Source organism: Xiphias gladius, chromosome 14 (genome assembly GCF_016859285.1).
Source record: "Xiphias gladius isolate SHS-SW01 ecotype Sanya breed wild chromosome 14, ASM1685928v1, whole genome shotgun sequence".
NCBI classification, from domain to species: Eukaryota; Metazoa; Chordata; class Actinopteri; order Istiophoriformes; family Xiphiidae; genus Xiphias; species Xiphias gladius.
The window spans coordinates 12,707,772-12,732,807 of record NC_053413.1 but is presented as its reverse complement, the minus strand read 5'-3'; the positions used below and the strand labels follow the sequence as shown (position 1 = coordinate 12,732,807).

At 39.2% G+C, this 25,036-nt stretch overlaps 3 protein-coding genes across 11 annotated transcripts; 1 reads left to right on the top strand and 2 right to left on the bottom strand.

Annotated features, from left to right (window-relative positions):
• Window positions 1-1,668: 1,668 nt before the first annotated feature.
• Window positions 1,669-12,465, bottom strand: slc25a42 (solute carrier family 25 member 42). Of its 7 annotated transcripts, none has more exons than XM_040143388.1 (9): window positions 11,982-12,465; window positions 9,278-9,420; window positions 8,692-8,865; window positions 7,990-8,101; window positions 7,745-7,770; window positions 7,244-7,410; window positions 6,970-7,086; window positions 6,120-6,271; window positions 1,669-5,985 (listed from the first exon to the last, which is right to left on the bottom strand). In XM_040143388.1, the coding sequence occupies exons 3-9, from the start codon at window positions 8,782-8,784 to the stop codon at window positions 5,660-5,662; spliced, it is 993 nt and encodes a 330-aa protein (XP_039999322.1). In that variant the 5' UTR covers window positions 8,785-8,865; window positions 9,278-9,420; window positions 11,982-12,465; the 3' UTR covers window positions 1,669-5,659. The 7 variants fall into 7 exon arrangements, with proteins under 7 accessions (XP_039999322.1, XP_039999323.1, XP_039999325.1 ...); XM_040143389.1 differs by having other exon boundaries at window positions 9,278-9,378; XM_040143391.1 differs by having other exon boundaries at window positions 9,278-12,092; window positions 12,194-12,465.
• Window positions 12,466-12,709: 244 nt separating this feature from the next.
• armc6 (armadillo repeat containing 6) lies at window positions 12,710-16,688 on the bottom strand. 2 transcript variants are annotated; one of them, XM_040143689.1, is made up of 8 exons: window positions 16,500-16,688; window positions 16,121-16,262; window positions 15,253-15,338; window positions 14,586-15,156; window positions 14,313-14,458; window positions 14,087-14,218; window positions 13,789-13,926; window positions 12,710-13,682 (listed from the first exon to the last, which is right to left on the bottom strand). In XM_040143689.1, exons 2-8 carry the CDS (start codon window positions 16,239-16,241, stop codon window positions 13,470-13,472), a joined length of 1,407 nt encoding a protein of 468 aa, XP_039999623.1. In that variant the 5' UTR covers window positions 16,242-16,262; window positions 16,500-16,688; the 3' UTR covers window positions 12,710-13,469. The 2 variants fall into 2 exon arrangements, with proteins under 2 accessions (XP_039999623.1, XP_039999624.1); XM_040143690.1 differs by having other exon boundaries at window positions 16,555-16,685.
• A 73-nt stretch (window positions 16,689-16,761) lies between these two features.
• mau2 (MAU2 sister chromatid cohesion factor) lies at window positions 16,762-24,558 on the top strand. 2 transcript variants are annotated; one of them, XR_005708758.1, is made up of 20 exons: window positions 16,762-17,508; window positions 17,695-17,712; window positions 17,840-17,905; window positions 18,079-18,174; window positions 18,262-18,356; window positions 18,721-18,748; window positions 18,855-19,010; window positions 19,095-19,241; window positions 19,366-19,456; window positions 19,546-19,649; window positions 19,792-19,869; window positions 20,157-20,222; window positions 20,517-20,600; window positions 20,703-20,752; window positions 20,840-20,917; window positions 21,021-21,132; window positions 21,246-21,336; window positions 22,232-22,359; window positions 22,457-22,637; window positions 22,973-24,558. XR_005708758.1 is itself a non-coding variant. In XM_040143688.1 (19 exons), exons 1-19 carry the CDS (start codon window positions 17,275-17,277, stop codon window positions 22,529-22,531), a joined length of 1,797 nt encoding a protein of 598 aa, XP_039999622.1. In that variant the 5' UTR covers window positions 16,762-17,274; the 3' UTR covers window positions 22,532-24,558. The 2 variants fall into 2 exon arrangements, 1 of the variants encoding a protein (XP_039999622.1); XM_040143688.1 differs by having other exon boundaries at window positions 22,457-24,558.
• The last annotated feature ends 478 nt before the right edge of the window (window positions 24,559-25,036 follow it).

Genomic DNA, 25,036 nt, shown 5'->3' with positions numbered 1-25,036 from the left:
AAGGAAAGAGAAATGGTTAGGCATTGTTAAAACAACATTTAATGAAATTTAGAAGAAAAAAGAAGAAGAGAGAGTCTGGTTTTACAGCTTTCAACTTCACAATCAAATAATCTCTAACATGTTTAAAAAAGAAAAAAAGCCTCGTTTTTTTTATTTTTTGTTTTGTTTTTTGTTTTAACTGAACAAAATTTTGGTACCATCAAATAAAAACAGCCTAATGTTGAAAATATTCACCAGAACAGCATATATCCTTTTAATCCGTCTTGAGTAGGTTAATGTTTAGTAGTTTTTGAATTGGTTTTCACTGGGTTTTGCATTAAAAGTTATTAGGGATTAATTTGAAATGGAAGAAATTAAAATAGAAGAAACGGCTGTTTTGCTGCTTTTATTTCATAGAGAGAGAAAAGACAGACAGAGAGAGAGAGAGAGAGAGAGAGAGAGAGAGAGAGAGAGAGAGAGCAGCTACCATCAGAATAAATGCAAATGGGCTCTGCCTCCACCTGGCATCACGCCAAGTATCTATAGCAACCACATCCTCTGACAGCCTCTGTCCATCCCTCCCTCCTTCAGTCTCTAATTAGTCTTCTATCTTCCCTATAGCTCCTTTCTTCCAGTGCTTTTTTTTTTTTCCTCCCACGTTCCCAGAAATCTTTGCACAAAGAGTCTGGTCCGATCTCCCTGTCCAGTTAAAGCACAAACCCAGACCGAGTATTTCGCCTGACTGACACAGCCGCTCAGCGATCACAGTCACTGAAATCCCTTGTAAATAAAACACGGATTCGTTCTCTCTCTACAAAATCGGGATTCATCTAAATCTAACGTCAGACAGCCTCTGAGAGTCCGAGGGTTATCATTCCCTGTCACTGGTGAGGTCTGTTTTGATGAGTTAGTTTGTTTGGATCAGGCAGGTCCATGCGTTGCTGTGCTGCGTTCACGGTCAAGTTCAACGCGCCAGCACGGCCCCAGGCAGAGACGCAGCACCGTCTGACCCAGCTCACCTGCTTCCCCCAGCTCTCGGAGACGCGCTGCACCGCCGCGCATCGGCCACCAGAGGAACTACAGCTCGGGGAGTTCAGTCATTCATGAGGATGGAGCGCCCTCCAGTGGTCATTGGATCTCACTACACACCGTGCGTAAACAAAGACACCTTGTTAAGAGCGGGGGCGCAAAAGTGACACAGAAATTAATAAACAAATGTGCACAATTATTTAAAAATACATTTTTAAAAGGCCCCAAATTTCAATAGCTTGCTAGCCAGTAAATAAATTATCAACGTTATATTATTATGTCTACTTGATTTCTTAAAATATTAATGTATATATTGATACAAAATATATATTTATTTCTTGTATTAATAACATTAATTACAAGTACATAGATATATAATTTATTATTATTATTATCAATGGATTGAATGGATGTCTGACTCTGGATGTTCTATCACCCATGTTCTATGTGTGATGTGCTTTAAAAAAAAAAAAAAAGAAGAAGAAGTAGAAGTAAAGTAAAAACAAACAAAAAACATGCCAGTAAATAATTTCTTCTTCATCATCATCATCATCATCAATGACCTGCAAAGATTCAGGTCTAACTGAACATTTTGTATCTAAAGTTTTAATTCCAATAGCAAACAGACATTATTCAGGACCATGAAAACTAGTGGAAAAATAAACAAGTATCAATCTGTCGTCAACATCAGTTTTATTTGAGAATTTGATATTTCAAAACTTTCCTACAGGTACAACATAAACACTGCAGACTTGACACAGGGTGTGGTATTAGTAGGTGCATTTACATTCAGTTGGCACAAATCACTAGGATTTACAAAACAGCCTTTGTATCACTGCTGCACTGAAACAAAAACATATTAGATGATGTTGCAACATGCAAAAACAGTAGCATTCTATGTCTTCACGTCTGTGTAGGATTACCCACAAACAGGGTTAAAATAATTCAATTTGCTTTTGTTAGAGCAAATAAATACACAATTTTTACCAGTTTGGTGTTGTAGTGTGTCAGTATTCCTCCTTTATTAAGCCACTGTCAGGTTCTCAACAACAATCCTACTTTTATTTTTAAACCACTACAAAACACAAAACTTTTTGGCATCTAATGATTGTCTAGGAGTTTGTCCAGGTTTGTGAGACTCTCCCTTTTACAGTATATTTCATCATGTGTTTACCAATTTCTTTTGATCTACAGGTACATCAAATATAATTGAAATCAGGGTAATTAATTAATAGCCATTAAATTTACTTTTAAATCATCCGACATTACTCAAATCACTGCCAAATGTGTTGGAATGGATTGATCAAGTCTGCTAGGGAGCCAAGAATCATGAATCTCACCCTAGACAGCATTACCCTGCAAGGTAGTTTTTAAGTTTTACAAAATTCACAAACAAAAACTGCACCTGAAGTAATACATTCAGTCTCAAACTTCAAACCACCTTCAAACCACCTGCTGCTCCTTACATACTTGAAACTTCAAGACCAAAGCAAGGCTATAAAATGGAAGCAACCCTCAAACAGGTTAGAAGAAGTAGCTCAGTCATAGTAAAAACGTTACTATTCCTTGCGAGGCACTTAAGAGTCAGTAACTGTCCTTCACTCAGCTTTCAGTTAATGTATACTTTCAACCAAGCAGCACTCATTTACACGTCAGCCCAGAACATGACGGTTTCAAGCTGTCAATGATCTAAACTTAGTTACACATATTTCCCTTCTGCAACTTAGGGTAAGGGGTCGATAACTAATTGACTAAACTTGCATCTACCGCTCTGCTGTTAATCCGAGTGCAACAAAGTTTTCTACTCTTCGCTGATTCGAACAGAGTCTGCTACATTTCTCCCGATTCACTGGACAATGAGGAAGACAATCTCAAAATCCATGGACAGACAGATGAGAGGCGGATGAGAGGATGATGGTCAGACAGAGGCAAGTTAAAGGGGGGTTGTGAGATTAATGAATGGGTGGTAAGAGTGTAGTAAACTACTTAACAGAGCTGGGTATCAAATTTCAAAATGTTTTGATACTGACCAAAACGTGGCCCTAGCAGCAAGTATCGAAAACTGTACCAAAGTACCATAAGTGGACAATGAATGCTTGCCCTGATTCATAGTCTTTACTTATTCTATGATCGGGTAGTTTCTGATTTTAAGCAGAATTATACTAATTTTTGACTGATTCTTTTAAAGCTGCTTGGGGTTTAGATAATATGTGAAATTAGAATAGCGTGTATATATTCCACAAAAAAAGAATCATTCTGGTATCAGTGCTGAAATTCAGGTATTGTATTAACATTATCACCGAAAAAATACCCAGCCCTAGTGCTGAAACAATCAGTGGATAAATGAGTTGGTTAATGGACAAAATCAATTCCAATTTTAATATGTGATTTAACTTTTAAATAGTGAAAACCCACAATATTTGCTGATTAAAGATTCTCAAACACAAAGAGTTGCTTTTCTCCTTCACAACTTAAAAAAAAAAATCTATATTTTTTTTAAGGCATTACTCTGGGCTCTAGTGACTATTATGGGCATTTTTGTGGTGATTATTCAAAAAATTTTAAGATCAATCAATAATAAAAGTAATAATTTGTGCAGTGGAAACAGTAGTAAAGTGTTAAACAATCCTGTATTAATCATTTATTACAAAGTACAAAACACAGGATTTTTTTCTTAAACTAACTGTTGAGTTTCAGTTGAGGTCCTCACACCTGTTTGACAGAGAAAACCCCCTGCTTTATTCTGTTAAAGAAGACACCTCCTGCCCTCTGCTCCACTTGGCTCCGCATCCAGCTGTTCACTCAGCTCAACCATCCTGCCTCAGTATGTGTGATCTAAGTATAGAAACTACTGACACTCCTCAATGACTGTAAGCCTGCATGAATACTGTGGAAACTGTCTACCATAAGGTCAAATAAAAACTAAGCACTCTGTCCCATTTTTGACACTACTCCACAGAACACTTTGATATGTGAGAATTTCACGACCATTTGATCATGTGCTGAGGTAAAGTACAATACTGTGAACACCAAAATTATGCCTGTAATAGAGAACTCCAATGATCTCTTCACTAAGTGTGTGTATATTTCAAGTCCATTAAGTCCATTAGCAAATACTGATGCATATCTACATAGTGAGGCCATTGTGACCGGTCAAAACCTGTCAAAATCTGAACTAGAGTCTTGCCAAGGTTTAAACAAGGCAGCCATGAATGGCAGCAAAGTCATCAAGAGACAGATCCTGCAGCTGCCATACTGACAGCAAGTGGAAGACAACATTTGTACACTGAATATGGGACTGTGTGTGTCCATTGCCCGTGACACATACATGAGGGTGACAATGTTAGAAACACTAGACAATATATTGTAATCCAAAACCATATCATATCATCCATATCCACATCATTAAAAATATCATAGATTGAAAGCAACACCTCTCACACAGTGTCAACAATAATGGGACATTGCAAACTCCACAGAGGTATTATTCACTGCAGGGCTGTTGTATTAGATAACATTAGACTGCACAAGTGTTCCGACTAAACTGTTAAATTAGCGTCTATTATCGAACATTTGGAAAATTATCTACCAAACTATTTGATGTACATTACTTGAGATTTTATGTCAGTCTGAGGTTAAACTGGAACTGCGATTTTCAGCTGGTATACTGAACCCGTACAGAAATTTTTCTGAGCAAAATCTGTCTAATCACCTGTACTGATACGTCAGACAACAAAACTGTCTATCACAACTGACAATATTTTAAAAAGCCCATGATATGATTACAGCAAAAACAAACATAAAATTATATGGGCACTCTTTAGACTTCATATCTGTTGGCACTGGCATAAAATATAGATCATCTGTCTGCTGTCAGCGCAGTAGCTAAACTCCAAATAAAAGTCTGTGAATTCAATGTTCAGGGGCTCCATTTAAAAGTACTGGACTCGTAGAGATTTAATATCTTCAACTCAAACAAAAACTAACTATTCAATGGCAGTAAAAATGCTATTACCTTTGTGCTGGACAAGACTCTATTTTTCCTTTCTCTTTTGTGCTTAAATACACTAACACCACCAACATCATATAATCTGCCGCTAGCTCACATCCTAACCTTTGGTATAATTCCTTGAAAACAAACTCACTCACATCAAAACAAATCTCAAGGGGGCATTTAGTCCTATCAAATCAAATGCATCTTAAAAGTCAATAGCAAATGAGTGGCATTGCACTGGAAGGTTTCAGTTTCAAGCAGACACACAAGGCAGTTGAGAGACGTCAGTGTGTGTGAACCTCTGAACTCTCTGATAAATACACTCATAGGTCTGTTCCACGAGGACAGGAGCATTATAATCTATGCGTACACATGTAAAATCACGGAGCATATTGCACTTAGATGTACATGACAGCAGTGTGTACAGGTACACGGTACCACCCTATACCCTATCTCACGCCTACAGGGACTGTAAATCCCTTGTTGCACACAGATAATGCGAGAGAATACATTAATATTACCCACGCATCCTGAGCCAGTGTGTGTTTGCTTCTGTCCAGCAACACACTCTTCACTCTCTCACTTCCCCTTCTTTGTTTCTCTTCAGAGTGCTTACAGGGATCTTGTGCTATCCCCATTTTCCACTCTGAATCGCTATTATCGAGCCGTGTAGCCCATCTGATGCAGCTTCTTCAGGAGAATCTGAGTTAGGTCAAAGGTGGTGAAGCTGATCCCCACCGCAATGGGCCCTTTGACCCAGTTCATACTAAGACCTTTGTAGAGTCCACGGATTACCCCCTCCTCAGACATGATCTCCTTCATGGTGCCCAGGATGGTGCCGTACGTGTGACCTTTGACTCCTGCAGTCTGCATGCGCCGTCGTACCACATCCAGAGGGTAAGATGCCGACTGGCCAATGAGACCCGCACACGCTCCAAACGCCAGGCGTTCATATGAGTAGGGCTGGGGGCGGCCGCTGCGCTCTACATGGGAGAGGAGGATGAAAAGAAGTGCAATTCCATGAACAAGTGTTTCACATATTCAACATGAACATTCGGTGTGAAAGAAAAGGGGTCGTAGATAAATTCATCTTGGACTGGTAGTGGGAGTGCATTACCGGCATGTAATTTCTTTAGGGTCTCATATGTAAAGAAGCTGAGACCAGCATAGGGAACAACACCCAGCATGGTGGGAGTAAAACCTCGATACAATGTCTTCAGGCCCTCTTCTCGAGAGATCCGCACAAACACATGTAGAATGTTACTGTACCTAAGACAGAGAAAGAAAATATAAAATAGAAAGTGTTTTTGCAGTTGGATAAAACTGGATGAGATGTTCTGCAGCAAAATACTAATGCTTATTATTGTATTCTGGTATCCTGGGTTACAATGTGAACAAAAAAATCAAAACAAAAAACACCCATCCAAAGACCTGTTTCCATTCTTAAAAAAATGATGTCTTTTGATTTTGACTGAATCTGCACCAAGGTCAACATCACTGTGTAAAGTCCATGATAGGCTAGACAGGAAAACGGCTACCTCAGATGCCTTCGTCATGGAGACCGGTAGTCATGACAAACAGTTTGAGTGACATTTTGTTGGCTTCACCTACATTACTTATGTTTTTTCTGACCGTCAAACTGTGATACCACCTGTAAAGCCTTTAGTAATGAACCGAAGTGTCAGTGACAACAGCATCATTCCTAACAGATCTTAGATTTCACAGAAAAATACTTCATGCTGTGAGCATTTTCCAGAGTTGTACTATATCAATTTTATCTTTGTTTGATTCGACATGTTGTATCATGGCCTTGATATTCTTTCACAATGTTTCAGATTTCATCCTAAAACCTGAACCTCTTAGCAACACCCCTCACCAGTGCAGCCCCTTGTTCTGTTTGGCTATTGTCACTGTTTAAGTGCCCTAATTTTCACTGATGATGTGTTTTAGCAGTCAGATGTCCTTACATCTCCTTTGGTGTTACGGCCATCCTAGCTCGCACCATATCCAGAGGATAGGTCAGCATGGCTGCCGTGGTACCAGCCATAGATCCGGCCAGTAACCTTGGTAATGGAGGCAGGGCTCTGAAACAGCAGAGAAAAACAAATGTACATCAACTTTTGATGTTTTTCATGACTTCACAAGACGTGAAGAAAATTGTATGCTGGGTGTCAACATAAAAGTTCCTAAATCAACCATCAGACCTGAGTAGTAAGTCTACCAGTATAAACTGACACTTACTTCCCCTGAAAGCCATAGTACCCTCCCAGCAGCCTCTTGTACTGCTCGTGTGCACAGAACTGGATGGCAGCGTATGGGATGACTCGCACCATAGTGGCAGAGTTCCCCCTCCACAGGCTGAAGAAGCCATCCTTGAGGTAGGTGCGGTAGATCAACCTGTAGGCCTCCTGTAGTACAGTGTGCATACATAAACACATACAGTACATTCTCATACTTAGTTTGAACTGATGATAATCTATTTTTTTTTTGATTTTGGTCTTTAAACTTGTTCCTGTGATATACTTTGGAGGTCAGACGTTAATAAATGTGCAGTAAATTGCATGAATCTCAGTGAATGCAAGTTCTTTTTATCAGTTAATTAAACCTGCTAAAATTAAAAAAAAAAAAAAAATCTTTACTGCAATGGATGTGAGTTAACTTCTTGCATGCAAATAAGAAACAGGCAATTGTTTTATCAAGCAACAGACATAAAATATACAATGCTCCTTAAGTTAAACCCACCTTGGCAGAGAATCGTGCTGAAGACACTGAAAAATAAAACATATGTACAATATATATGACATATGTCTTTTAAGAGTCCAATTATTATCATTTCAGTAAAACCAGAAAGACATTTTCAAGAATTCACATTGTACAAACTGTAGCAGCTTAATAAAAATATAAGAGTCAAAAAATAATTCCATGTAATCAATTTGGGTCATTTGTAATCTTAAAACAGTTTAAGGTCAGCCGAGCATCCAACTTGCCTTGGAAGATGATTTTAGTCCTGTCCAATGGGGCAACAGCTGTCTTGGCCACAGCTCCTGCTAAAGCCCCCGAGAAGAGCGAGTTGAGGACAGACCGAGTGTGCTTCAGACCCTGCACAGAGATAGAGGAATTGCAATTAAGGTCACCAACACCAACAGGCTGAATCCTGCGTCCTAACGTGAACAAAATTGTATTTGAGTTGCTGTAGATCATTAAGCCAGAGTTACGTAAGAATAATGGATGACAACTGACTAACCAGCTCAAAAAAACCTTACAAATGGGAGCAGATGTCCTTACATGAACCAACGACAAAGATGAAGCCATGAAGCTGCAAAACTCAGCTCAGTTCATCTCTTTCATATACAATACAGCAGTGCATGTAGCAAAGGGAAGTATACATGGTTAACGGCACAACTGAACTCCCTTTTAATAAAGACAGTACACAGATAAAACACAAGACACCAATAATTCATCCAAACTAGAAAATCACAATGACTGTTCTGATGTCCTGGGAGTTGTTCCAGCATTCACCGTTAATTGAGCAGCTCTATTATTTGTCTGTAAATGAGACAAATCATTCAAATTCACAGATTAAAACTGAGCTGCAATGCAAGATATTATATATGTAACACATGGATTTTATTTTCAGTTGGATTTTTCCTTCAAGTGTTGAAGGAAGGCTCATGTCTATAAAATGTCACCTCATAGCTGCCTTCTGCCTGACTGGAGGAAGCCAGCGGCAACACTTCCCCCTGCGTGAGTGATGCCCGTTGTTCCTGGACTCCACTCCCCATCCCTGAGGATTATGCACGGCTGTCACTGAGCGCGCTCATGAATTCAACCACTGGAGGGGCTGCAACACCTGGAACCGAGAGCTAAAGAGTACAGAAGGAGAGGCCGGAAAGAGAAACAAGAGGTCACTTCTAGGTTAAACTTGTAGCTTAGCAAGACATTTAGGTGGCTAAAATTAAACTCTTGTTACTTTCAGGGATCTAGTTCAAATGACAAGCATGACACTGAATATGATGAATTGCAAGCATTGTCTACAAATTAAGAGGATTAGATTTTGCATCACCAGTGGCTTCATTGTGTGGTCATGTGTACCAAAATATTCAAGTCTAGCCCTGTATAAAACTTCTAGCAGAGAAGTCTCTTTTAGTTTAGTAGTTTCTTTGCATTTCTCTTCTCACTTAACCAGTATCACGTCAGCAAGTGTTGACTAACATTGGATGGTTATCTTTAAACAAGAAACTATAATAACAATATGCACCGCTAGTAAATAGTTACCTGGAGAATAATCCAGTTACCTTTAACCAACTCCCACACCAATGAAGGCCAGAAAAAGACACAAGAGGAAAGCAGAGCTACAGTAAGTTGCACCCAGGTTACTGCAGCACAGAGATGAGGACATGTAGGTGAAAGGTCTCCGTCTTAGCAGAATATAACAAAAAGAACAGGAACACCATTGAAGCCCATCTGTTGCTAATGTACCAGATTACAGTTGTACAGTTTGTACAGTCAGGATATTCCCCTTCTTTCCCACAATGAAAACTAACATGAGATGAACTTTAGAGGAAGAACATTATCTGGGACGATCTTACTAGCATTACAAACAAAGACGTCTGAACAATTTAAAATGAGCTTATCATTGTACCAGATAAATCACCTATTCATACAACCTTTAACCCCCACAGGCTCTCTGGTCCATTGTTAAATACTGTACAAATTTCTAAATCAATCATTTTTCAAACAAACTTTTAATCACAGTCACAATTACAGAGTTGTCAAATATGTAAACATGAACTGCAGGAAATGTGTATAAAGTAGGAATGTGTATTATTGTAGAACTGCAATAATTATTTTCATTACTAACATATTATTAACTTTTTTTTAATTTATCATTTTGTAACATACAGTAGATACAATCTACACAATTGATTTCTATGTTCTACATTATTTTTTAGTCTTCAGTCAGTGTTGCCAGGAATATTATGTTATTTAGAGTTTAGATTTGTTTCCAGGGAGATATTATTGAGTTTATAAAGTAACTTTGCTGTTGTAAACATTGCTATTGCTGTTCTAGAAACAATATTTTGCTATATTTAATATAGAAATAAATCATAATCCTGCAAACTGTCATGAATGTGATATTATAAAACTGGTTATTGTATCTGAATAAACAGTATCTTAACTAACACATTAATAAACATTTTTGATATATGTGCTTGTAAAAATGTGATAAATGTGCTTTAAGGTGTTTTTTATAATAAACTATTAAGTGTTTAGTCATGAAGAGATGTCACCTTTAGTTTTAATACTTCACTAAATATAGGCTTGATCCACCTTCAAAACTAGTAACTAGTAAATAATGGATATTTGTTAAATAATCAGATATTACTGGGAAAAGATCCATTCAGAATCATCAGAGTTCGAGGAGTTTAGCAGCAGTGAGGAAGATCAAGGAAAACAAGATGAAGAGAAAGCAAAGAGACGAGAGAGCAAACAGGACATCTGCTGAAAATCTGGGTAGTCATGGGCAACTAATATTGGCATCAGTACAACAGGGCCTCAAGCCAGCTCCTCAAATGAGCACCCTAGATATGTCCTCTTTCACCTCACCCACTGTCCTTACTCACAGGGCGTCCCTCACTGCTCCCTACAGCCTCCTTCCCCTTGAATATAATTTTACAGATCGTTGTTCCTGACTGCTAGTTATGTCTGTTTGCTTCCCTCACTCGTCACTTTTGATTCATCACTCATTCCCATGCCACACACACACAGCAATGGAGAGGTAGAGCTGTCCCTGTGGATCAAGTGTTAAATACAAAGCAATGCCTTCTTGTATGCTGAGCTTTTTTGGGAGAAACTTCTGTGACCAACTTGTCCTTTCAACTGGGTTACCTAATGGTCATTAGTAAAATATCAGTGTATCAGTAAAATATGGTGTCTCAGAATGCGTCAAAATATCAACCATAACTGCCTGTAACTAACAGCAACTGTGTGTGGAGATAAAGACCAACCACTGACGACAGTATATATTCTACATGACTATGATAAAACTCCCTTTTGGTGCATCACTTTATCTTGCTGTGTGGCCATGTGTGTATATCATTATACACTGCATTTGGTGAACCTGAGGATAAATTTTAAAAGGCTAAATTAACTTCCAGTGTACTTTTTCGATTTATTTATGGATCTACAAAACATCAATACAAGGGAGAACGAGTTAAAGTGAAAACATTATTCTCAATATGACATGACAACATAATAACAACAAAAACACTTTATCCAATTCATTCCAATTGAACAGCCACATAAAAAATGCTACCTTTGTGAAGTTTATAATGCATTTTTAAAGTTTTGTTTAGCTTACAAACCTTCAGAAAATAATGCTCAGGGTGATATCTTCAATTTTTTTATTTTGTCAGCCCAACAGTCCAAAACCAGTAGATATTCAATTTACCATGATATGAGGCAGACTGAAGCAGAAAACCCTCACATTGGGCATTTATGCTCGATAAATGACTTAAATGACCAGTCGATTAACACAGCTGTTAGCTATTTACTATAACAAAAACTGACTAATTATTTCATCTGTAAGATCTAGAACAATCCTGAGTTTGTGATGTGGCTGTAGAGGACAGCTTTATATTATAAAGTGTTCATGATCTTTTGTCTGCCTCCCGAGTATTTTTGACTGTTTTGTCATGTAAGGTAATTGTTTTGTAATAGCATTGTATCCCATATGCTACCATTTTCCTTGGCATGTAATATTATAGTCAAATTATTAGTGTTAACACTGGACACTGCATAACAACAAACAGGGTAAGGTTACAACTCAGTAGTATTAATCAAAAATTGCACATTCATCAATGATAAAGCAGTCTCCACGCTTCTATCTGCAGTCTTGTCGAAACTTGCCCACCAACAAAACACAGCCACCCGTTGCAGTCATCTAGCTGTCACTGGTTACAAACACTACATTTCTTACCTTGCAAATCCGAGACCAGCCAGAATGATTTCTTATTTTACGAGGCTTTTTTTATCCCTCACATTTGGCAAGTTGTTTCCATTCGTTAGCAGGTTCTTCCCGAAGCTGTTTCTAAGTTAGCCAAAAACCAGGTTAAGTAACGTTAGCTAGCTGTTAGCTTATCGCTGCACTGGCGTTAATATTACTCTCGTTGTGAAAACATGAATATTTACTTTGAGTCTTCATAAAAATGTCTCTTGGTGTTAAAGGCACTGTCTTCCAAACATTTCTCAGATTCATTAGTTCAGCAGTGACTTCAAGTGACCGACATCGTCCATGCTTTTGTATTTCTGCCGTTTACTACTCCTGTCAACGACCAGAGGCGGTTAACGTTAGCTTGACCACAGTGGAGTTTGACAAGGACGAGCGCAGCGGCATTGTGGGAAATGAAGTCTGAGTGGCGCGTGTCTTGATAGGTTGGTTAGAGGGGCGTGAGTAGGAGACAAACTTGGCAACGAGTTGGCTTACTGTAGTTTTTCCCGAGTTTGCCCCTGTCAGTAAGTATCTACTGATTTGGCGGATTACTTTTTGGTTTAGTTTGCAAAGTAATTTTGATAATTATAGTTTAATCGTACATGTTTTAAGTCGGCCTTTAACATCTTAGGAGCATGTTCAGAATAATGTTTTCACTGTAACTCGTTATCCCTTGTATTGATGTTTTGTAGATCCATAAATAAATCGAAAAAGTACACTGGAAGTTAATTTAGCCTTTTAAAATGTATCCTCAGGTTCACCAAATGCAGTGTATAATGTTATACACACATGGCCACACAGCAAGATAAAGTGATGCACCAAAAGGGAGTTTTATCATGGTCATGCAGAATATATATAATGTCGTCAGTGGTTGGTCTAAAGATCAGAGATTTTAGTTTTAGATTGTAATTATGCATAGACAAACTACAAACAAAAGAGGACAAGTTTTGTGCTAGTAAACATAAGGCATTCAATACATGTTAAAATTTGCCTCTGCCAACATGGGAAAGGAAACTGCAAATAGTGCAGTTAATCTATTTGCTTAGCAGCAAATACATTAATATTTACCATGGCACAAAATTCACAAACTTACATTTAACATCTCACAAACATAAATGTGTTACAGATAGAAAATTGAACATCAAAAATTTGTAAACAAAATATTAATAGTGAATAAAACATGTACAAAAGGACTACGATGACCTTTTTATACTTGTTAGAAACAGAAAAAGGACTGCAAAATATATTCTACTTCTTAAAGACATTGTGTGTGACTGGTGGCTTGGTTGTTTCTACTGCTCACAAGTGTTTTTTTATGACAACTACACTGTACAAATGTATCTAGCTAAGTAGGTGCATCTGCTTCAACTCTTGGCTATGTATACCAAGATCCTAACATTTCATCTCCCCTAAAATTGCATTTTAGACAAACTCATTGTAAGAATGTATTGTCTTCACTGATGCTCTCCTTTGCTTTCAGTTGGTGAGGCTGCCATGTTTGCCAGTCCACAGCTCCCGAAGCTCCACCTGGCATCCCAGATCTCTGAGGGCTGCTTTACCCACATCACCACAGTCTTGATGGGCCTTTAGTGCCTGGGCTATCAGGGCCTCTGCTCCCATCTCCAGGATTGGTTGGCTGTAGTTGCGCATACGTGAAACCAGGTTTCTCAACAGCATACACGCCTGTTTCTGTTCATAAAGAAAGAAAACAACAGAGACATAGAGAGTTGGCACAATGTCACAGGGCCTGTTTTTTTTCAAGTGAGCATGTTAATCATTAATGACCTCATAATACCTGCACATTAACCGCATCAGTATGGGCCTTCATAGCTTGCACAGCAGCCAAGGCACCTCCATTGTCCATGATGACTTTGCAGTTGTTGGGTTTACGCAAAGCAAGGACAGAAAGGCATGCACAGCCGTGCTCACACACCTACAGCAGAACATGAACACAATCTTTGGACTTTCGAAGAATTTATTTAAAATTTAAATTTACTTTTACACACCAAAAAAAACACAATCTATTATAAAATTTCTTTACTACATCTGTAGTAATATCTAGATCAAATCCATAAGTACGACATTTAACTCACAGCAGCGTTGCTCATGTGTCTGTTCATGGCAATGACAATGAGCTGGACTCCACCAGTATTAACAACAGCATCTTTCACATCATCATTTCCTGCTACAGCTTGTATTGCACTTAGGACCTGCCGAACCAACTCCTGCAAAACGAAAACCAGTTCAGTAAGCAGAACAAACATGAACGTTGAATTTTGAATCAGTTTGTATCAGAATCCCTTGTTTATTGTACACTACCGCTGTCTCATAGCAGTCTGCAAGCAGTGTCATCATGAGTTTTAATCCTCCCAGATCACAGATGTCTTGACAAAATTCGTTCCTTACAGCCAAACGGGACAAAGTTGCACAGAGTTCACTCAGAACAGAAGTATTATCAATGTGAGCTGTGAGGGAGGAACATGAGAAATTATGAAATTACATTCATGAGAATAGAATCTCATTTAGAAAAAACACAGTTGCTGTAGCTATTATGATCAACCAGCAAATGAATTAGTGATCAGCCAGCCTTACCTTTTGCAGCATCAATTAAGACCTTCAGTCCATTGTGCTCCAGGACAATAACTTTGGCATGTTCATGAGCATGCCCAAATGTAACTCGAACATCATCATCAAAGGTCATGACCCTCAGAGCTGCAGAGGCCTCTTTCACCAGCTCCGCACATCCACTATGTTGTGTAATGGCAGTGGTCATCAGGGGCAGGACTCCACCTTTTACCAAATCCTGCCTGTTCTGTTCATGTTTCAAACAACAGTGGCGCACAGCGCAGATGGCTACACATGTCACAGAGGAATCTGCCCGGTACTTCTGAAGGACATCCAAAAGGAACTGCTGGCCCTCTGCATCCAGCAAGTCTGGCTGTCCATCTGTCAGTGCAGCCAGGGCGAAAAGAGCGGCCATCACAGCCTCCTGCTCCTCCACACTCTTTTTGCAGTAGGAGAGGATGATGGGGTAGGCGTCTTTTTGGGCAGCCAGGTACCTCTGGGCAAATCCAAGTGAGCACTGCTCAGTGAACCGTTTTATGTCTGCTGTCACTTCCATAACACCAGCAGAGCCTTTTCCAATTCGAAGGGAATCCAAAGCCTGCAAGTGAAAAATGAGGTGAACATCTAGTGAGATTTTGACAGCAGACACTTTTGGAGTAAGCAGTTCCTTAACACAAGACCGGCCAGGACTTACCTGTAGGACCTCATGTGTTTGCTCTTCTTGTTTTTCGTCATATGATACAGCTGGTACAGCTTTTACTATACAACTGAGGTCCACTCCTGCATCCAAACATAAGATTAGGCTTAATGCTTTAACACACAATACAATATCAAGTACAAAAAAGCAAATGTTAGAAGGTTAACATAATTTACACAGATGAAGCTACTACCAACTAAAGAGTGTACAGAGTGCATGCAAAACTAAATTTAAAAGCAGCAAGGCAGGAGTGTGGTTTCCTCTTCAAAACTACACACTTTGTGAAGAATTACAAAAATCAGAATGTAAGAACATCAGTTATCCAAGGGGGGTCTTACTGCAGTCTAAATTTGTGTGTGAGTTACCGGACCATTATTGAAGAAAAGAAGCGTCAAGTTTATTAGGGGATGGAGGAGATAGAAAGTAACTATTTAACACTTTATCTGCTTAAACTCCCAATAAAAGGTACTGTGATGTCTGTTAGGTCATTGAGAACACTTTAATTGATCTAAGTATTCATGAGGCAGCTGTTGTCCTTTTAGAACATGAGAAAATTAAAAAATTATTACACTGCAAAAAAAGATTTTGTGAAATGGCCAGAGATTTTCTGAGTATTATTCCAATATGGACATTAATCAGACCTCGTGGCAATGATTTCACCTTTTTCGGGAGTGCAAAGCATAGATGGACGTTTTGCATTTCCATGTTTCACCTGTGTCATTCTGACTCTCCCTGGGAATTTACATAGATCACACCTTGCTTGGCTTCAGCCCCGCAGAGTAAATATCCAAGCTCAACATCAACAGTCAGCAACAAAACTGTACATGAATCAACTACCGGATATTGTCATTTCTGTGACATTTACCTTGAGACTCAAACTGCTCCACAGCCTCCCTCAAAGCCTCATCCTGCTCCATCTCAAACTCCTCCATGTTTTCCCTGACAGCGGCATCAAAGGTTTCCTGTGTGATCCTCCGTTTCGACATTTTGCCCCGCTATTTTCCAATCTGAAATGCAGTGTGATAAAGGTGTTGTCAAAAGATGAAAAAAAAAAACAAAAAAACATTTACCCAAGACAGCTAGTGACAGCTATTGTTAGCTATCAGATGTTTTGTTTCCTTTCCCTGTACCCGGCCATGGCTGCTGAAATTTACAAAGCTTCCGTTACGTAAAGCTCTTATAATGTAGTATTCTTCCCATTTAAGAAAAATATCGTGGTAAAAGATATATGTTAAATCACTTAACTGATACCACCGCTCAGTGACAGACAGCCTGCTCCACTGGTATGAATGAACCTACCACCACTGCCGATTTACACACATTACGTAGTCGGTTGTGTTCACTACTTGCAGCTCTCAACAACGAGCGCGGGGCGTGAATTGTGCGGAACAGTGAAAGTGAATAGCGAATAAATTCCGCAAAAGGTCCCACTCATACATTTGCTCCGTCGGAACACAGACTGCAAAACATTAGTTCCACAAAAAGATTTTTTTTTTTTTTTTTTACCTCAAGAGAACGATTTCATAGCTTTTCTTTTGCATTGCCATAGCCATGACTAGTGTAGGGATGCAAACGGAGTTGCCCATGTTTCGTATCAAGAAGAGTACACCACTTCGCGAATGTCCGTTAAATTGAAGATAACCGAGCAGACATTAAGGGAAAGTTTTATTTTGACGCCTCTCCCTTCAAAGTAAAGGAGGCATTTTAGTAATCTATAATATTCCCGCGGTGAACTATGTCAAGTAGGTTTTAGCGAAATGTCTTTTTTGTGATGGGTAGTCTTAAATACTTAATTTTTGTTGCTGTCATTTCACTACAATAACCTATGTTATGTTCTTCTAACTGTTACGCATATGGTCTTATTTTGAAAACAAGAACCGGAAGTTCTTCTTCTTCTGGCTAGCTCGGCACTAGCGTTCAGATTCATGCAAATGACTGAGGCAGAAAATACACGGGAGGCCGTCGGTCCAGCGGTAAACGGTTATATTTTGTTGTTGTTCTGTCCTCGGATAGCTCCAGATGGCAGCGAGCACAGAGGCCCCGGAGCCCTGGTACCTGGCCCTGTTGGGCTTTGCAGAACATTTCCGTACGTCTAGTCCCCCGAAGATTCGCCTGTGCGTCCACTGTCTGCAGGCGGTGTTTCAGTTCAAGCCGCCCCCGAGGGTCGAGGCCCGGACTCACCTGCAGCTGGGCTCAGTGCTGTACCGCCACACAAAGAACAGCGAGCTGGCCCAGACTCACCTGGAGAAAGCGGTGAGCAGCAGCAGCCACAGCGTCTGATAACCGGGCTGTGGTACAATGAATCACTGAAAAAGATGAACATTTGAAACACGTTCAGTGTGTAATGCTTTTTTTTTATTCATTGCACAAGCTCACTGTCAAAATCGATGCCCACTGTGATGCTGACTTTAATGTTTATTTTTCTTATTTTCCCCACAGTGGTTCATATCACAGCAAGTATCCTTTTTCTGAATGATATGAAGTTATATGCATGTACATGTTTTGGTTCAGGATCTATCTTGGCATTAACCCTCCTGGTGATGGGGCGAGAGAGAAAAAAAAACTCCTTAATGATTTATGTCAGATATCTCAATTTGAAGATGTCAAGTTTGAAGCAGCAAGTATTCTATCAGAGTTCTACTGTCAACAGGTAGGTGCATCCAGTCATCCCGTAATAATAATGGAATGTGAAAAGTAGTGGTTGGGAGACTTATATAGCTATATTTATATATAGTATAATGTTTCATTAGGGTATAACTTAACTGCAAGAGTAGCTTGGTTGTTTTGCTCATTGTAACTCACCTGCTGGCTTCTGTTTTCAAGAACCTTGTGGACTCGGCCAAGCCGGTGTTGCGGAAGGCCATCCAGATCTCTCAGCAAACTCCCTACTGGCACTGCAGACTGCTTTTTCAGCTGGCAGTAAGAAAATATCATGCATTACAAACGTATTCATAGTTGGTAAATTCTTTTGGAGCATTTATGTGTCTGATGTTCTCTCTTTCTCAGCAATTACATGCACTAGAAAAGGACTTGGTATCTGCCTGTGACCTCCTCGGAGTCGGAGCAGAGTATGCAAGAGTCATGGGATCAGAGTACACACGGTAAAAAGATCACACTGGGGTGTTTTATATTGATCTGTATTTTAAGATAAGCTAGGATGACATTTTATTAATCCCATGGGGGGAAAATTTGCATCATTACAGCAGCAGCAGGATATAGACAAGGGTACGTATCAAACATAGTTAAGAGAGGAAAAAAAAATGTACTTCATAAGTGTATTTACATGAGGTGTACTATTGCATGTCTCTACATAGAATAATATTGCACATTGCTTACGTGAAGTTTAGTATTGCACATACGTCGAGCAATGATGACAAAAAGTTGTATGTGTTACAGAGAAATGTTGCACATATTTATTGCTTATTATCTCACATTAACTTTGATGTTCTTTTCTTCTTCCTACAGAGCTCTGTTCTTATTAAGTAAAGGAATGGTAAGCTTAAATAATTCTCTGCTAATTAAAGGCAGTTTACATATTATTTGTGTTGTTTTCTTACCATGCAATTCTGTAAACTACATATGCATCTGTGGCCCTCCAGCTGCTGCTGATGGAGCGGAAGCTGAGCGAGGTGCATCCTCTGCTGACGCTGTGCGGGACCATTGTGGAGAACTGGCAGGGAAACCCCATTCAGAAGGAGTCCCTCAGAGTTTTCTTCCTCGTGCTGCAGGTTACACACTACCTGGATGCTGGACAGGTACAGCCGCATTGATATGTCTCAGTATTCGCAACCAATATCATGCCAATGCCAGGCACGCATTTATCTATATGTTGGGTTCAGGTAAAGAGTGTGAAGCCATGTCTGAAGCAGCTTCAGCAGTGTATCCAGACCATCTCCACTCTTCATGATGATGAGATCCTTCCCACTAATCCAGCAGCTCTCTTCCACTGGCTGCCCAAAGAGCACATGTGTGTGCTCGTGTACCTGGTGAGATTTTGTCACATGCGTGCATTCTGAAAAGAGCGTAATATTCTATGTTGTGTAACTGCAACAGGATATGTCTTGTTTTTGTTTTGTTTGTTTTGTTTGTTTTTTTCTTAATACAAAAAAGGTGACGGTGATGCACTCCATGCAAGCGGGATATTTGGAGAAGGCACAAAAGTACACAGACAAAGCTCTCATGCAGCTGGAGAAGCTGAAGAGTAAGTTTGTTGGAATACTCTCGTTGATGATTTCCCCCTCGATGTCCGTGATGTTGAATCAACTCCGATCCGTCTGTATGTGTTCAAAGTGCTGGACAGCAGTCCCATCCTGTCCACGTTCCAAGTCATCCTGCTGGAGCATATCATCATGTGCCGGCTCGTCACCGGACACAAGGCCACAGCTTTACAAGAGGTGAGTCATCAGCTGTGAAGGAAAATCTGCTTGTCTCCAGACAGTTGCTGATTGTGAACAGAAGCAGCGATTCCATAACAGCAGTGTACTCTGCAGGTTGTCTGTCTCGTTTAAGATTGTGATGGTCTTTGTCTGTGTTTAGATTTCTCAGGTTTGTCAGCTTTGCCAGCAGTCTCCCAGGTTATTTACCAGTCATGCTGCCCAGCTTCATACACTGCTGGTAGGTCCACAAGAAAAGACAACACAAGCTGTCTTATGATAAAACAAATGAGACAAGATACAGCTGTCAGAATGGCAATAACGCATTACTCTGTAGGAGCCTTTATCAAAAGTCAATAATCACCTCTTCATTCCACTGAAGTATGTAGCCAAATGCTGTTAACTTGTTGTTTGAACAATTCAGTTTTTTTATGGTTTTGTTGTAAAGTACAACTGTTCACTGTCGACAAGATACATCTGTCCCAGATAATATGAAACATTCACGTCTGTTTCCTGTTTCTGTCTCAGGGCCTCTACTGTATCTCGGTGAACTGCATGGATAACGCTGAGGCTCAGTTCACTGCTGCTCTACAGGTGAGTTTCATATCATCACTGTCGCCTCTGTCTGCCACCCTTTGGGTTTATCCAGACCACTGAAGCCCAGTAGAACATCAAAATATGTTGACTTTAATCTACTAAAAATTGGATTTTTATTGGTGCCGTAAAACATTTTCGAAGACACAAGGCGATCATGTGACAGCGATAAATATAACATTTCTTTGTCATTTCAAAAAAGGAATAGTTTGGGGTTTAAAACCCTCGGCTGTGTGAGGTGTAGATGACTCAATGTTGTCAGTGTCTCTCTTTCTTTTTTTTTCCTTCTGTTAGATGACAACACACCAGGAGTTGTGGACGTTCATTGTGACCAACCTGGCCAGTGTCTATATCCGGGAAGGCAACAGACATCAAGAGGTCAGAAAGCCATTTCCTTCCCCCAGCAGTTAAACATTTACAAATGTACATGTATATGTTTTTCCTTTACTTTGATTCTAACTTATTTTTTTGAATCAACAGCTGTACAGCCTTCTGGAGAGGATTAACCCAGATCACAACTTTCCTGTCAGGTAACTATAGAGACAGTATCACATCATATAAGTTTGTTAACTGTTTTTTGGCAGGATTTTGAAATAATGTAACTTTGACTTCTCCAGCTCTCATTGTCTACGGGCTGCAGCCTTTTACATCAGAGGGCTCCTGTCTTTCTTCCAGGGACGTTACAACGAAGCCAAGTAAGACAATTACTGCCTATGAGCAATGTAAAGTTTACAAGTGTTGATGTTCTGCGCCTAAGTTTAGAATACGAAAGTTTTAAATGCAAACTTTCATCAACAGAAGATTTCTAAGGGAGACCCTGAAGATGTCTAATGCTGAGGATCTAAATAGGCTGACTGCTTGCTCACTAGTCCTACTGGGCCACATCTTCTTTGTCCTGGGCAACCACAGGGTGAGTTCACAAATCACGAAATATACTATCCATTACACCACACGCAGTAGTACCCATGTCTTAGCACTGTAGATGTGATCTTGACTACATGTCTGGTTCCATATTTTCTCCAGGAAAGTAACAATATGGTGGTTCCTGCAATGCAGCTTGCCAGCAAGATCCCGGACATGTCTGTGCAGCTGTGGTCCTCTGCACTTCTCAAAGGTACGGTACACGACATATTTATCCAAAATATGTTAAGACAAGAAAGACCACAACCTTACCTGTGCTTGCCTTTGCAAGCTGAACTGTTCATTACATCCCACAAATTTTAATAAGATAATAATTAATCGATCCCAGGGGTGAAATTCACAACTTTCATTGCAGTCTGCCTATTGGAAGATATGTTTATATTTTGGCCTGATGGGGGCGCAAGTGGAACACTCATGGAGTGTCCCAAAATGCAGTGGCTTCAACCCAGAATATATACATGTGCTGTGCAGTAAATTTAAATGCAGTCTGCCTATCCGATTTAGATTTTTGTTGTGTACCAGTGGATTTTCTTGGTCTGATGATGGCACCTGCTGACACTGCCAGTCACTGTCAAGTTACTAGCAGGGCAAAGCAGCTCCTGGTGATGTAACTTGGGTTTTTTGGCCCATGTTATTGTTTTATGTTTTAGCTTTTTATCAGCCACACAAACACACCATAACATTACCTGGATATATTTCTACAACAGAAGAAAAAAAAACGTATATGCCATTACAATTTAGCTATTCAAAAGATTAATGTCACTTTTTATGGTTGGCCAGTTCAGCGGAGGCGGTTCAGCTAAATCCAACTAGCCATTGTGCACCAATATTCAGTAATCGTGCTGGGAGAGACTTCCTGCAGAGGAAGTAGCGATGCTCATCTATCATCCAGTTGTAATAATAATACACCGCAGAGCAATGTAGCCGCAACTGAATTAGAAGTAGACAGTGGAAACACTTAATCACACTGCAATATATTTATACACCTAAGAATATTCAAGGGTGGACCTGACGTTATGGTCCAGAACCGTTAAACATAAAACTGCTGCTGTGGTCATCAGTATTCACAACGCTCTTTTACCAAGCAGATCTGAACAAGGCTTGTGGAAACACCATGGATGCCCACGAGGCAGCTCAGATGCACCAGAACTTTTCCCAGCAGCTCCTGCAGGACCACATCGCAGCCTGCAGCCTCCCTGAGCACAACCTCATCAGTGTAAGCATAATATCAGTTAGCCAGCCTACAAACAGCAGGTCAATCCACCCTGCTTGGATTTTGAAAGAGAGTAATGTTGTAATGTCTTGTGTTGCAGTGGACAGACGGCCTCCCCCCTGTGCAGTTTCAGCCTCAGAATGGACCTACGACCAGCCTGGCCAGCCTCCTCTGAGAACAACATCGCAATGCGACAGGGAAGAGGAGACACACGAGAGCAATTGCAGGAAAATAATGACGGGGAAAAAAAGCAGAAAAAAGGAGAAACACCTGATAGAAGGGTAAGATGATAGGAAGTCAGGAAAACTAAATTAGAAAAAGAGGGCATACTGCACTGTGTCATTTGGCAGACTTCCATTCAGAGCATTCCTTCACTCATTTTGGGGCATTATGACTGGATTTTAAATCATTTAAATATTTGGGAAAACATAATGTATTATGGGCCAACTTTTATTACACTGGCACACTGTGGAATGGTTGTAATAACTTTTTTTCTACCAGCTCTAAAACAAATGAAAAATTAAAGGGAAAGTTCAGCATTTTGGGAAACACACTCCTTTGCTTTCATGCTGAGTTAAATGAGAAAATTGATACCACTCTCATTTCTCATGTATAGGAAATATGAAGCTTCCGTCAGCAGACAGCTAACTTACCTTATCATAAAGACTCGAAGAGGGGAAACGGCTATAGAGTGGGATCCACCTTCTCATCAATATATATATATATATATCTGAAAATGTCAAACTTTTCCTTTGAAATTCTTTAGATTTTTCCCACTCATTTAGCTTACCTCTTAAGTCTGTCCTGCATGACAAGCAAGGAGGTATTTTTATTTTGGATGAAGTAAAATAAAGATTCTGGGAGAACACATAGATTTTAAGATAAGTCAGTCAGGGACTCAGTCTGTTGTTGTGCATGAACTCAAAGTCTGTCTTTTCAAAGCAGTGTTTGGCCAGTTCCGATACACAGTATTAGTAAGGATACATTTGGATATATGGTATACTATATATCTGTGAAGATCTTATTGTAGTGTAGTGATATATTTGATATGTTTTTGGTGGTTCAGCTGCACATGTGGTTTATTCACCGAAGAGGAACAAATGTGAACATTCATGCTGAGCTGAGATCGATGACAATTTAAAATTATATTAGACTTAGCAGACCTTGAAACCAGCCAGCCATTTTATATAAATGCATTCATTGGCTTGCCTGGCATCCAGTAGTGTGTATTAATGTTCTGAAGGTAAGAGAAGTGAACTTTAAACATGTTATGTTACTGTGATGCATCAAAAAAGTATTTGGGTAATGTGTTGACATTGCAATTCAGTCAACTTGCTGCCTGACTGTAATTCCCTTTAGATTTTTACCATTTCACTCTCACTGTGGTGTGTGTTTATATGCTGTGCACATTTTGCCTGGAGTCAAGAAACTAGTGATAATAGTAATATTTCTACTAAATAAAATTGACTGTTACCTGTTTGCACATATGTTGTTTCATGATGAAACCTACATTTTTATCTTTTCCATCTAAGCCTTTTGGAATAATTATTTTTTTTTACAACTATTTTTCTCTGTTCCTGTTTTACTAATTTCTTCCAGATGATGGCAGTATAAATCTGTATTTAAATAACTTATTTAATGTTTCTTTTCATTATAGCAGATACATTTGTTCTTTGCCATTGTTGTTATTAACTCGTAGGACTGTCAATTTACTTATGCTGATGTAGGAAAGGTACATTTTAGTTTGATCTAGTAAAGACATTTGTTATACAGATTTCTGTACTCAGTTTTTATTATTTCAAAATAAACTACTGAGTTTTGTCATTTGCAAAGTATTTGCTGCAATAAAAATGGATGCCATTTATTTTATTGCAATTTTACAGTGTGTTGAATGTTGAAGTTGAATGTTTAATTTGTTGTTTTCCTCGTTATTTTAACTATGCGTAACTTCAACACATTTATGACTTTTTATGAATAAAAATTAAAAAGTAGAATGACTAGATTATTCATATTGAATGGGCCTTTAAAATTTGACGTACCAAAGCTATGAGATACCTCATGCAAAGAGATTGAAGCTAAGCAATGAATATAGAGAGGTGCAGATGCTCTGTGTGCTGCAGGGACTTTATGTCACTGCTTCTCACCATTCATAACTGTTTTGAAATGAAACAATGACGATAAAATCAAAGTGCTGACATTAAATTACCCTACCAGATGTTTGTTTGAATATATTTTTTCCCTTCTGTTTTCATTTCTTTCCCTTACATAACGGAAATCTGCAAAGAGACTGTTGATACTTGCTGAAGTTGTCACTGTGAAGTCTGTATTGATTTGTGACATTTACTTTATTGTGTTAGCATAATGCAGAGCAGATTTTTCAGATCAGTTGGCACTTACACTGCATTACCACACAGTGAAGGATTGTATAACTCAATCACGTTTCAAATGTCTGCATGTTATTTTTATGGCATACAGAAATTAATGGAAACCAGTGAATACCTTTAACAGTAGGGAAGAATACACACAGTACATCCAAAAATCTGAAGCTTCACAGCATTCATTCAAAAACGGTCAACAAAAAATGTAAAGTTTGCACGATATATAGATATAACGCTAAAACTTAAAAACAGACATACTGACATTGGTCCCTTAACGCCAAAAAATAAAAATTTTATATTAA